General features: G+C 48.0%; 1 protein-coding gene across 4 annotated transcripts in view; it reads right to left on the bottom strand.

The window, feature by feature from the left end:
* LOC130127369 (zinc transporter ZIP11-like) overlaps nt 1-14,465 on the bottom strand; it is a 181,724-nt gene that overhangs the window by 123,982 nt on the left and 43,277 nt on the right. For all 4 annotated transcript variants that reach the window (XM_056296994.1, XM_056296996.1, XM_056296993.1 and 1 more), the window contains exons 2-4: nt 3,820-3,937; nt 3,241-3,279; nt 2,474-2,632 (exon numbers count right to left, since the gene is read on the bottom strand). In XM_056296994.1, coding sequence (XP_056152969.1) covers nt 2,474-2,632; nt 3,241-3,279; nt 3,820-3,927 — 306 coding nt within the window. In that variant the 5' untranslated portion in view covers nt 3,928-3,937. The remainder of the gene's footprint in view (nt 1-2,473; nt 2,633-3,240; nt 3,280-3,819; nt 3,938-14,465) is intronic.

The following is a 14,465-nucleotide window of genomic DNA, read 5'->3' as shown; positions in this document are numbered from 1 at the left end:
CCGTCCTGTCACTAGGGCTATGCTGTGTTTTGTGCATGTGTTGGTGTGGACCATCGGCGTTGTAGAAGCTCTGCTATAAATTGACATTTTTACCTATATATTTTAACAAGGAAAAAAAAAAGTCATCGGACCTTTGTTCCATCGTTCTCTTTTCCTGCTTTGTCAAGTCTTGCACACCTGGCTTGTTTTTAGCACGGGAGCTAACTAGCATCAGCCAAACGGGACTCCAGATACCGAGCATCTAGAGGCCACCACTACTAACTGAAGCCGAATTTCCGCAGCGGCTCCACTTGTTGGACCCATGTCAGTAAGTCCCGACGCTTGATGTCTTTTCTGTGAGTCACCTGTGGTAATACCAGATCAACGCTGTGGGCTCTGTGTCGGAGCCCTTTCGTCTCTTCTGTTCACTCTCTCTTCTGTTCATCCTCTCTTCTTGCATGTCTGGTGTGATTCAGCCACCTCACCAGACAGCTATTCTACTTCTATATGATAATATTTCTGAGGTGTTTCATGTGACCACTCCACCAAATTAAAATTAATTTTACCCTCAAACTAAACTGGCCAGTAAGAACGTCTATCTGACCACATCTTTCTTTGTTCCTTTCTCTCTATTCCTCCTCCATTTCTGTTTTCTTTGTGCTCTGTTATCAGTTTCTCTCTCCGTCTGCCTCACTTCTTCTGAGTCATTGTGCTGCTAATAGTCTGGTACGTTCAGGGTCCGAAATTAACACTAAATCTCAGAAGCCTACCCGCCACATGGCGAGTAACAAAAAAAGTGAAATCCAACCATTTAATCCCTCCCCATCTCTCTCGCTGTCTCTCTCTTCCTCTCTCTCTCCTTAGCAACAGCAATAACATAGCAACAACAATAACTGAAATTAACCATCCAAAGTGCATTAGAACATAACACAGCAACAACAATAACAGAAACTAACCAATCAAAGTGCATTAGAATGTTGCTAGACGTTACTGGTGGGTAACATTACGCACACACTCGAGAGGAACAACAGCAGGACCCGTCAACCTTGGTACTAGCCTACTCTATTCTTTTAACTAACGTTGACGAGCAACACCAGTTATGTGGCGATATTTAGAAGGTGCAAAACCACCATCAAAAAGACAACCATGCCCTGAAGAGGAGGAAGAAGCCACCATCACCACCAAACCGAAAAAAAGGAAGTTTAGTGAAAAGTGGAGGTGTGACGATAAAGGAGCTGCGAAAGGCTGGCCGAAGTATAATGCACAGACCGTGATAATGAGTTGCTCCGTCTGTCGTCAGTATGCCAAAAACCGTAGCAATTCATTTGTCATCAGTAACAAGATAATGAAGGTAGAAACCATCAAGGAACATGAGACCTCCAGATGTCCCATTACCTGTATGAATGCCTCTCGGGCTCAGTCAGAGCCTGTCCTCGCAACAACCTCCGTAAAAGCACTAATAGCCATGTCCGAGCAGACCAGCGTGAAAATGAAGAACACGTTTAGGGCCGTGCATGCCATTGGCAAGAAGGCGAGACCACTCCCCAACTTCGAATGGATGTGCGAGTAAGTGAATTTAGTTGTCATCTCAAAATATCCTAATACAGCGTAAATAAAGTGCTGGCTGTAGCTAACATTAGCCAGCTAGTACTAGTATGTGAGACCTGGCTTGCACTAACGTTAGCTGTGTGCTAGCTTCAACACCACAAAACAGGTCAAAACTGATTGGCGGTCCAACCTCAACTCAGACACACTCTCGGGTCTACTGATGGTGCAGCTGTCATCTCCCGAGATCAGTGAGTATGACCCAACCAGTGCTGTTGATCTGTGGCACCAAGACTCTGTCAGGAGCAGGAGGCCAGACTTCATGGATGGTGCAAAGAGTGGCTGCTGTAGAGTGAGAAGTAGTCTGGGACTAGGGATGCGCATGTGGAGCACTCGAGTAGTTATAATAATACTGCAAATAAAACATGAAATCACACTTGTAACATTTTATCTTTTAACCATTGACTAATTTTACATAAAAATATTTTTGCTTCAGATCTGCTCTTGTCACATTTTTAAAAGCTTTCATTCAACACAATACCTTATTCTCTCATTGATATGTACTGAAAACGTATGTATGGCACAAATAAGGTTACTAATTATTTTGGCCGGTAAAAAATATGCTTGGCCGGTACTTTTTTCATCTACCAGTCCCCTTGGCCGGTAAGCTAAAAAGTTAATTTCGGACCCTGGGTACGTTGCTGATTTAAAACAGATCATGCTTTGAATGCAAGAATGAGAGATGAAGGTTTTTCCCTTGCCAGTGTGACATGCATACGAGTGTGTGTGAAGCCTGTGAAGGATGTGAAGGATGTGAAGGTCATGGGATGTGAAGGTCATGGGGAGGATGTATTGTGAATTATTTTTCTTTTTTAGTTTGGTTGGTTATTTTTGCAAATATCACATTTTCTGAGTTTTCTCTTTCTTTCACGTTATAACTAGTTCCTACCAGCATAGGCATAGCCAGGTCAGCCAAGTAGACGAATGCCGCTCCAAGAGTGAAGCCCACGGCTACGGGCAGGAAGGCAAAGGCACCGTATTTCCCAGAATCCTCTGCCATGTCAATTGCCGGCGCCAACAATGACCAATAAGAAGCAGCCAACATCACCTGAGAGAGAAGATAAAGGCAAAAACAAAGAGGATGAGGACAGACGGAAGGAAAGTAGTGCAACTAAAAATAAAATCATATGATGTTAAAGTGGTACAGAGACTTTTTTTGTCTTTTGGCCCGGTTGTTTTCCTCTTGTCATCTTCCACAGATATAAAGTAGACCGCTGAATGCTGGCCAGCCAAACCAAAATAAGAACAAAATATCTGACGTCCTTGCCTCGCCCCTCTCAGGCTTTAAGGAAAATTAAAAAGGAAAATTGTGTTGATCCAGCTTGGATCAACACAACGCATGCCCACGAAATCTGGAAACCTGGGTGTCATGACTGATGACCAACAACCTGAGTCAAGAACTGAAATCCAAAAAGCCTGAAGGCTCTTAAAGGCAGTTTGGGAACGGTCTGGTTTGAGTGTGGAGTGTCCGAGTGTGGGAATGTGAGTGGAAAAAAATTACAAATATCTCACTAATACATGAAGGTAAAACACAAAGGGACAAAAAGTTCCATCGATACATCCTCACCACAGTGTGTTATCTGTGTGTGTGTGTGTATGTGTGAGAGAGAGAGCGCGAGAGAGATGTGTGTGAATTTTGTTTGCAACATCTCTTACCCCAGCAGCAAAACCCAAACTTCCATCCAAGACGCGTTTCTAACATGGCCAGAGGCAGACATGTGAGAAAGAAAGCAGGTTAGATCAACAGCATCGTTCATGACATTGTGTTTGCTTCACATAGATGAAAGGTAGAACTTATCCATGTCAAATATTATGTGGTCTAGTTAAACTGTCAAGTGTCTAAACAAACTATTGATTCTGTTGAGTGCAAAGGTCTGCAAACTCCCAGGATCAAAATTTAGAAAAAAATAAATTTCTCCAGCCAATCTCTGCTTCTAAAAGTGAATAGGCACTACATTCTCTTAATCTTATTAACAGGAATTATTAGGGTCGACTCAAACACCAAAGGTCGCCATACAAACTTCAATTGGAAGCCAACAATCATGAACCTGACCCAACAATTTGATGAAATATTTAAGTGGAAAAAGAGAGCAGTGTAGATTCAGGTTACTGTTGACAGACTTCTCCCTGCTGCGGTGTGACCTCACATCAAACATGGCTCAGCAGTTAGAACAGTGTGAAAACATCTTCATCATGATAATCTTCATCAGCATAACGGTGGTAGTGGCGGAGTACCTGTCTACTGGAGAAGATGAAAACAAGGGAAGCCCCGGCAGCAGTGAGACCCCAAGTGAACAGAGTCCCCATCAGGGCCTGGGTCACAGGGCTGTAGCCAACCAGCATGGTGCCTGACCTACACAAACAAACACACACACACACACACACACACACACACACACACACACACACACACAGTTATGGCAGTTCTATGGCTCATCTGCACTTTGATGTCTCAGATTTTAATGAGACAGCTACAGAGCTGGAGAGGGACATAGCTATTTAGGCTAATCCATCTTTAAAAAAAAATTGTGTTATTAAATTATTAAACTGCCAACGTTTTAAGAAAGTCACATTGTGTTTGTTTTAACACATGACAAACTGCAAAATTCAGTTTGCTAAAGAACTGGTTCATGGAGACTGCTCAGGTAAAGCTGCTCTACTCGCTCTGCATGGGCAGGTAATGCCAATTACATGAAATCTACTGTGACAACATTTAGCAACCAAGTACATTATTGTCAATTTCTTTGTGTAAATGTGTACTGCTGTAAATATTCTGCACTTAAATAATGTTCTTTGTTAAAGACATTGTAAGTAGTTTGTAGAAAGGCTATACATATAAAACTGACTTGACGACCTTACAGCAATGTGTTATGTCACGTCATGTTATCAGACACATACACTCAACCACAGACACAGTGAGTGAGAGAGAGAGAGAGAGAGAGAGAGAGAGAGAGAGAGAGAGAGAGAGAGAGAGAGAGAGAGAGAGAGAGAGAGGATTACAGGAGTTCCTGAAATTTTGACAAATTTTTGGTTCTAAAATTAATTAAACCTTTAAAACCAACCAAATGTAACGATTCAGAAAAGTAAATAAGTAATTAATATTTCTGACGTCACGTTTATTAATCAGATTCATAACACTACAAACCAATTTTACATCTTGGCAAGCTCTAGTTAGCTAGCCAACTTCAGTGCATTTACGGAACTACCCTCCACAAGACGACGCCCAAGAGATCAGATCCAGGATTCAAACGGCCAAAACGACAGCAAACTGCACTAGTGGACGACAAAAATAAAACTAAAGGAGTAGCAACTACACATTTGGAACCGGAAAACAGGCAAAACCAGCCCAGATTAAGGAAAGCACAGCTAACGCTAACCGCTAGCAACTTAGCTAACGAGCTAACAGGAATCTTGTACGTACACAAGAAACGAAATCCCGTTTCCCCCAGCCCACAGCATTGCAACACAAAAGACAAAAACACATTCCAAAACAACAAACCAAAAACCATACAAAAACAGAACAAAGCAAAAACAAACAGCCAACAACAACACAGTCCAAAGACTCCACCGTCCAGAGAACGAAGGCCAGCCAGGATGACTTCCGGAACTGCCGGGCTGCATGGGCTAGCAGTTAGCCTAGCCTGCCCCGCCTCCGCGTCCCGTCAGACCGCCCTCGGTCTAACAAATGTAACCCCTGGGTTTATCCCCAGAGTTAAAATGTCTAACTGATGAAACCCTACAGTAAATACCGTCTGTGTGACGTCTCTTTAAAAACAACGTGCATATAGTTTGTTTGAGATGTGATGTGACGCATATGCGAAATGTAAAGAATGAAACGAATGAACGTAAACACGAGGTTGTGTCAAAGTAGTTTGCTTGGTTTGCAGTGTTTTACCTGCTTCTGATTGGCTCATGTAGCGAGACCTCACGTTTCTGTAAATATGATTGGCTAAGAGGCGGGACTAACACAGGAAGCGAGGGATCTACGTAAGAGCGGGAGAAGGACAGCGATACGGTGCGGGGCTAGCAGAGGCTGGGAGTTGAATTGATACGGCGTTAGACAAACAGACGAAGAGTCTAAACAGTCAGTGGTTCATAGTATTTAGTCTGAGTGAGTGTGTAATGTATGTGCTCACACACAGAGCCCGTTTGTTTGCCACTTTTAACTGCAGAAATACTTGTACCAGCGTCGAAGCTCTGTAGCCTGCTGGCTAGCACCACTCACTACCCAAGCTAACTGTATAACTTGCTACCGAAGTCTCACTTTGTCTGTACAAGACCGGACGTGGGCTCTAGGGCTTTGATGGGACACCGAGGCGCAGACGGACACCAGATAGCGCACTGTGTGACCGGAAAAGCACAGTTGCACCACTGGCTTCGTGGGAGACCATTCGTTTCGTTTTCTTTCTTCATCACCACAGGACTGAGTCCGGACTGTTTTCTTCATCGCCTTGGCCGAGGGACTGAACTGTTCGCCATCTGTGAGTAACCCAAACGTTATTGCTCATTGCGTGAACATTTCCCACCGGTGGGAGTTGTCACACATCACACCCATCAAAACAGTCCTGCAACGGGGGGGGGGGGGGGCAACAAAAGTAAAACGTAATCGTCAATACGTATTAAAGGATACTTGGCTGTCATTTTATTTTCCATTACCTAGTGTAACCGAGGGTTTGTAGATGTCGCCTATACGGTATGAAACTATAAAATAACAAATACGGAGGCTCCACTTTCACACGAGGACCACTTTATTTGGATTCTTCCCCAACAGAACTCCACAGCAACAACACTGCGTACAGCACTTCCGCTCTCTCTTCAGCCTTCAAAATAAGAGCTCAAGGCATATACTGTGGCAACAGCTTATAACAGGAACTTAAAATCACCAACAGGCAAGTCCAGAAAAAAAGGGTTACATACCTCCCCTCCTACAAAAAGAAACGTCCTCGTTTCAAAACAGTAACACTATAAGTGCAAAAAACACAGGCTTGTCCAAAACATTATCAACCTGTCCTCCTCAATATACATATATAAAGCAGAAAACACACCCTGACACAAAAAAAAATGCATATCAATCTGCGAACCCCAGAAGTAACCTAACACCATTAAACAAAATCTTAACAATAACATTATGCATGTTACCCCTCACCTCACTGCACACTCTCAATAAAGTATGCCTCACTATTCCCCATGTACACCAGAAAGTTCTGATACACCATAGCATCCAGACATACTATATACATATGAGAAGAAAAAAATGTACAATCACAGTAAAAAAAAAGACATGTCAAGTGACCCCGACAAACATTCAACAGAAATTCCAACAGTCATATTTACTTGTCTGTGCTGTTTTTTTTTTTGTTTTTTTTCACAAACAGCTAACCAAATGTGACAAAGTCCTTGAAACGAACTGGTTTTCTCACAGTCCTCCCAGAACGAGAAACAGTCTGTAGTGGCTCACTGGTGCCTGTAATCTGAACAGTCCCTGTGTCACCAGAGGCCAGCGGCTCGTCAGCCACAGTGTCCCTCTCTGGCGACCCCTCGTCCAGCAGCGAGGGAGCATGAAGAGGAGAAGCCGGCAGGCTATCTGAAAAACCAGCAGCCACCGGTAGTGTGTATGGTTTCAGTCTATCATAATGGACGACCTGCCCCTGTCCATCAAAGTCCAAAGGGCTGCCAATGATAGGTGAGTCCAGGTTTCCCCTCAGAGCCCAACACAGACAGGACCCTGTAGGGCCCCTTCCAGTGGGGAGCAAGTTTCATACGGTCCTCTGTCAGATTATGCAGCCATACCAGATCCCCTTCTGCATACGGCTGGCGATGGACCGTTCCATCATAGTACAACTTCTGCTTCTCATGAGCGTCAGCGCCACCCTGCCTGGCACCAGCAAAAGCAGTCTCCAGCCTCTCTGCCAGAGAGGCCACAAAGTCAGCATGAGAAAGAGGTATGTCCGAACGCACCAACTGAGATGGCACCAACACATCCACTGGAACACGAGCCTCCCGTCCGTGAGTTAGATAATACGGAGTGGAGTTGGTGCAGGCATGAACAGATGTGTTATAGGCGAAAGCCACCTGTTTCAGATAATCATCCCTCTCACCACCACAGGCGAGCAAAGATTTGGCCAGCTGGTCAACGAGGGTGCGATTAAAGCGTTCAACCATTCCGTCCGACTTGGGATTATAAGGTGTAGTGCGTGTTTTCTTAAATCCCAGGAGCTGACAGTCTTTGAACAATCTCAGCTTCAAATTGACGGCCCTGATCACTGTGGACCACTTCAGGAACACCATGCACTAGCACATAGTCTTCAAACAAACACTGTGCTACTGACTGGGCTGTTTGGTTAGGGAGAGCATACAGATTCACATACTTGGTAAAGTAGTCTTCCACTACTAACACATATCTGTTTCCCTTAGAAGTCACTGGCAGTTCAAGGATGTCAGTTGCCACTCTCTGGGATGGCCAAGTTGCTTGGACGCTCCCCATTGGTGCACGATGCTTAGGCACCGGGGCCTTGCGGGTTTGACATGGGATGCACTGCTCACACCACCGTTGAATATCTTTGAACATGAAAGGCCAGTAGCAAGTTTTCCTTGCACGTTCCCACACTCGTTCCACTGAGAAATGTGCCGATGCAAAGCCCCCATGCAGATGCTGCAGCACATCAGGGATAACCGAGGAGGGCATGACAACCTGACACAGAGCATCTCTGGTGAGGGGAGAATTCACCGCCCTGCAGAGTAGTCCATTAACAACAGAGAGGCAGGGATATTCAGTCCATAATTTTCTAAGCCACCAGGAGCTACCTCTCATCCGCCCCTTAGGTGGCCGAGAACCACTCCTCTCCATCCAGTTCAATACCTGCCTAATATCTGGGTCATTGTAGAGCCCATTGTAGCTCCCTCATTTCCGTTCCATCATGTGAAAGTGCATGCATGAAAGACAAATCCTGTGTCTCACTGCTCCTCTCCACACGCTGTTCCCCTGCGTTGAAGTCAGAGGTCTGGGGGTTCCCTGTGGGTGCTTGAAGCAGCTGAGTGTCTGTTTGGGGAACACTTGGCCCTTCCTCCTAGCCTATGACATTCACTTGTTTTGGCTGCCGCGTGGTGACATTTACCACCCTGGGCTCGGGGTCCCGAGGATGCCGTGAGAGTGCATCAGCATTAGTATTCTGTTGCCCGTCCTTGTGCTGTATAATCCAGTTATAAGGGTCTAGTTCCAATACCCATCTCGCTCTGTCCCATGGGATCCTTGTCAATAGACATGCTGCGCAGGCCCAGCAGAGGCTTGTGATCAGTTACGATGGTAAAGGCAGCTGATCCAATGTAATGTCTGAATTGGCGTATAGCCCACACTACAGCCCACGGTTCTCTGTCAAATGTAGACCAACGCCATTCCGGGGAAGTGAGTGATTGGCTAGCGTATGCCACCACTCGCTCCAGTCCGTCCCTGTCCTGAGCCAATACAGCCCCAACTGCTTCCATGGAGGCATCCGTGTACACTTTAAAGGGGATGTTAAAGTCAGGCATGGTGACAACCAGAGCAGATGAAAGCACCCCTTTCAGGTACTAAAAGGCTGTGTTACACTCAGTTGTCCATCTGAAAGGTGTGTCTTTGCAGGTGAGGCAGTGCAGAGGAGCTGCACACTGGGCAAAGTCCTTAACAAAGCGTCTGTAGTAAGAGCAAAGGCCCACAAATGCTCTCACTTCGGTTGGATTCTGTGGTGTGGGCCAGGTTCTGACTTTATCTGTGTTTCGAGGGTCGGGCTGTAAGCCGTGGCGAGAAACAACATGTCCCAGGAACACTACATGATCTCGAGCCAGGTGACACTTCTTAGACTTCAGCCTGAGGCCGGCTGCCTGAATCCTGGAGAAAACTTCGCGCAGACTGGAGAGATGGTCCTCAAAGGTGGGGCTGTATATTAGAATGTCATCGAGGTACACCATACACACCTGCCATGGGAGTCCTCTGAGCACCAGCTCCATCATGCGCTGGAATGTTGCAGGTGAGTTAGTAAGGCCCATTGGCATCGACCGCCACTGATAGAGGCCCCGGCCCGTTGTGAAGGCAGTTTTCTCCCTGTCTCCCTCAGCGACCTCGACCTGCCAGTATCCATTAGAGAAGTCCAACGTGCTGAACCACAGGGAGCCCGCCAGGGCATCCAGGGTCTCGTCCACCCTGGGGAGAGGATGAGAGTATTTCATGGTTATACTGTTCAGGCGACGATAATCAATGCAGAACCTTCTCTTTTCTGGTGAAGTCCGGTAGGCACGCTGCTGTAGAGGAGGATGATCACCAGTCTTGATGTGATGTTGGATAACTGTGCATTTGCCAGTCCCTCTTTTTGATGTACTGAATATCTCCTGATGCTCTGCCTGTAGTGCAGCCAGTTGTGGTTTCTGTTGCTGACTAGCGGGAGACTCCTCCAGTGACACAAAAGGCACATCACTGGATGAAATGGCAGAAACAGTCTCCGTCGGAACCTGTGGAAGTGACACGATTTCGGACTCATCCACAGAGAAAAACTCCCCCAGGTGCACGCCTTCCCTCAGTATAATGTCCTGATTTGTAGGGTTCAACACACGGGCTGTGGTAACCCCGTCTTTCACAGATGTCACTTTTGCCTTTGAGGTTGGGTGATAAGTAGCCCACAAAGTCAGGGAGCTGGTCAACGGGCCCAGGTGGGGACACACTCACAGGCACCAGCATCTCGCTGAGGGGGGGCAGTGTCATGACGGTGGCCATGGAAATGTTACAACACTCAGGAATCAGGTCTTTGCCACTCAGAAGTGGAAGTACAGTGTCCCATAGGTGCAGTTTGCCACAGGCATAATCCAGGAGGGCGTGATTTATGACAAGAAAGTCCAGGCCCAGCAGCGCTGTTTGTGTGGACTCCCTAATGACGTGGAAAACATGCTGCCGGGAGGTCTTCCCCAGACGCAGTGTGACTGTTATGGTACCTAGTGTGTCAAGCATCTGTCCATTCACTGCCCGCGCAGCAATAAAGTCCGCTGTTAGGGGTCGCTTGTGCAGGGCTGGAACAGACATGTGGAAATTGTCACTGATAAACGACTCGTTTGCCCCTGAATCGACCAATATGTTAATTTCAGTCCCTTCAATGCTTCCCCTCACGTATGATGTTCACTGCTCTGTCTTGTCTGGTGTCATGCCATTACTCGTGGAGGGGATAAACATTCCTCCCTCCAGAGGGCCCATAGGCTCTGTAGCTGGTGTTTGGGCCGCAACATCAGCTACGTCTCTTTTCCCGACTGGTTTGCCGAGTCTTCCCTCTTGGGGGAGAGAAAATGCACGCTTCGCCGTCTCTGTGTTTCCTCATTAGAGGGGCTCCTAGCAGGTCTGCAGAGAGATGGAGACAGACAGAGAGCTAGACAGAGACAGACACAGAGAGATAGAGAGATGGAGGCAGACAGAGATATAGGTGAGAGCGAGACAGAGACAGACACAGAGAGATGGAGACAGACAGAGAGATAGATGAGAGACACAGAGAGATGGAGACAGACAGAGAGCTAGACAGAGACAGACACAGAGAGATGGAGACAGACAGAGATATAGGTGAGAGCGAGACAGAGACAGACACAGAGAGATGGAGACAGACAGAGAGATAGATGAGAGCGAGACAGAGAGATGTGTGTGTGTGTGTGACAGCTGGACCGTCTTTTCTGAGGCTCAAAAAAGACGGTCCAGCTGAATCAATGGGCTATCCTAGTCTGAGTTGTGTCGCCTCATTGTTAATTACAATTCATATATGTTAATTAGATTAACAATTCATATATGATATGGTGTCATGTCATATATGTATTGTTAATCTAATTAACAATACGTAGTATATGACTTCTGGGTAATGGCGTCGCTGTGATCAGCCGTGTTTTCGTCGTCTCTCCCCGCCTGACGTTTCTGTTAACTACCGCACCCCTCCTAGCTTTTAGAGAATTATCTGGAACGCGCTCTATGAACACGCAAACATGCCAAAACCCCCAAAACAAAGTGGACCGGACCGAGCCCGCGGAACAGCCGAGGGTTCTGCTCCCTCCAGGGGCGCTAGTGTAAACTACTAATAACACACGTTAGTCCCTAGCTAACGGGTCTGACCCATTAGCCGAGCGGTTAGTGATGTCGCCTTGTGGTGCAGTACACCCCGTATCGAATCCCGCACCGGGCAAGAAAATAACCGGTTACACTAGCATCGGGCCGCAGCTAAGGTTAGCGCCATGCTACCTGAAATCTCGGCGCCATGCTGTCGCAGAAGAGGGCCAACCACCTCAAAAGATGTTCAGTGAGGTTTTCACCAAATTTGAGACGAGACGGGATGCAGAAATCGACAGCGTGGTCAGACGTGTTGACGATGTGGCGGCAGCGGCCGCTCCCGACTCTCTCACTGCACGTCAGGCTAAATCGGAGGCATCCATCTCCGCCTTGGAGGATGGACCGGCCCCGCTGCGCGGGAGTGTGCCGCGTCGGAGGACATGAACGCGGAGTTGTCGGCCAAGGTTACAGACTTGGAGGGACGCTCCAGGCGGGACAATATTAGGATCTTAAACCTCAAGGAGTCAGTTGAGGGAAGCGAGCTCCTTAATTTCTTTGGAGAGTTCATCCCTAAAGTGCTGAAGTTACCAGTCACAGGCGTCACAATTGATCGCGCACACAGAGGACCCGGTGCCCCTGCGGATGGTCGCCCCCGCCCTGTTATCATCAAGAGCCATCGCCCCAGAGACGTCGCCATGATATTGTCCGCAGCCAGGCGTAAAGGGAATCTCCAGTATGAGGGCCAACACCTCCGTATCGCTCCTGACATCCCCCCGGTGGTCCGATCCGCGCGGAGAGCCTTCAACCCAGTCTGCGCTGAACGTATTGTAGTGGGAAATGCCTGGGGATGTACTTGGAATGTTGCACTGGGCTCGTGCAGCTAGAGGACCAATCACAGGTTAGCTCGCGCTGTCACAGACGCAACTATATTAGACACCGCGGGAGAGACAAAGCGCCAGAACTGTTTAGTAACCATATCGTAGACTGTCACCTTAGCGTGGGATAGAGCAGGGAAACCTAGCGTATCCTGGGCTAGACAGTAGATACGGTGGCTAGCAGTGGTAGTGTTAGCAGCAGACTGCCTCGGTACCTGTAGCTAGCTGACTACCCCCGAGAGCTTCCCCAGAGAGACTGAGAGAGACATTCACCCGGTCACACCGGAGCCAGAGTACAGAGAGAGAGAGAGACACGCACCCCGGAGAGCAGCCATCCATCTCCCGCCCCGCCTAGAGCTCAGCCGCCCTGTTCCATCACCAGCCCTGGTCCCGAGGTGAGCTTGCTAACCCATTAGCACACGGCTAACTAGCTAACTAGCAGGCTAGCCCTAGCATTGGCGCAGCTATCTAGCTAACGGTGGTGAAGCCCGGTTTGTCGCACCTAAAAGTCCCCGCCTCCATCCATAGTTATCCGGGCTATAGAAAAACCGCGACAAGTGGTGTCAGAAGTGGGATAAAAGGTTGGGATTCGCCATAATCTCAACACCGGAGGATCCTGCCCCGGTCACATGGCGGCATAATTCAGCCTGCACACTGTGAGCTAACACAGCTAGCAAGAAGCCATTTTGTACTTCTTCGTGAAGTAGAACCCCAACGAAAAAAGTGAATAAGAAACTTCTTTATGAAGTGGAACCCAAACGAAAAAGTGAATAAAAAGACTCATTAGTTTCTCAACGCCATTCACACTGTGAGGATATTGTTTTTCACCGAGTTTCACCCTGAAAGTGCACAAAAGGATGTCCAGTGGCGCTAGCTAATTAGCATTGACATTCTGCAGCATTTCAAAGCAGCATTTAGCAGCTTTTTGGCAGCATCGCTATAGCTAGCTAGCAACTTAGTGAGGCAGCCATTTTGTGAAGCACTGTAATTTCTTCAGTAGTCACGTAAATCAGTGGAAAAATAAAAATGTCACAGGACAAAGAAAATGTAAAAGAACAGTCTGAGTTGAGTCTGGATGGTGCTGGTGTGGGGACAGAAGACCCCGGAGAGCACGCCTGGATGAAGCTCCTCCTGGCGCAGATGGAAACCATGAACCAGACCCAGGTTCAGATGCAACGCCAGATGGAAAACATGGAACGCCAGACCCAGGTTAAGATGCAACGCCAGATAGAGATGCAGATGGAGGCCCTCACAGCGCGTATCGATGGACTAGCGGAAGCGGTGGCTAAGCGATCTCGTCCCCCCACACCTCCCATTCAGCGCACCGATTGGGCCCATCATCGTTCAGATATCCAAGGTGAGCCTCCCGGTTTGTCGCCCATCGCTCAAGTAGTGAAGCAAGGGGTTTCTCCTAGTAGCCCTCAAAGCGATAGTGGTGTAGGGTCGGCAGGGGCTGTGCTCGGAGAACGAACTAGCAGAACGGTGCAAGACATGAGCCTACTCTCGCAGTTCACCCCGACCCGGGAGAACCCAGGGGCCAGACAGCGAGACGGCGCTGATCACCTGTTGCCAGCAGCTATGGCCGCAGTGGCTAACTTGAGCGACCGGCGCAACGAGGAGACGCCAGCCAGGCCGAGCAGCAAAGCAGCCCCAGCAGCCCTGCGCTATACAGGAAATGGACCCAGTGAGCCCGCACCACTTACCAGCACTCCGATCGGTCACGGTGGAAAAAATGGAGCGACTGCAGTACCACCCCCCGACGGGATGCAGGGTGGCCAAATGTCCCTGGACAGCAACGGCGGCCGAAACCTGCTGGATGACAGCGTTGGAGGGCAGGCAGGTTCCTCTAGAGGTCAACAGAGCCAGACAGGAGACCTTCAAAGTCGGAGCGGCAACCGAAGCTCACAAGGTCCCGACCGAGGACACGAAAATGACATCAAGCTCCTCGCCACTTTTGATGGTAA

Source organism: Lampris incognitus, chromosome 17, assembly GCF_029633865.1.
Source record: "Lampris incognitus isolate fLamInc1 chromosome 17, fLamInc1.hap2, whole genome shotgun sequence".
Taxonomy (NCBI): Eukaryota; Metazoa; Chordata; class Actinopteri; order Lampriformes; family Lampridae; genus Lampris; species Lampris incognitus.
Note: the sequence above shows the minus strand (reverse complement) of the source record. Positions and strands in the feature narration are given on the sequence as shown.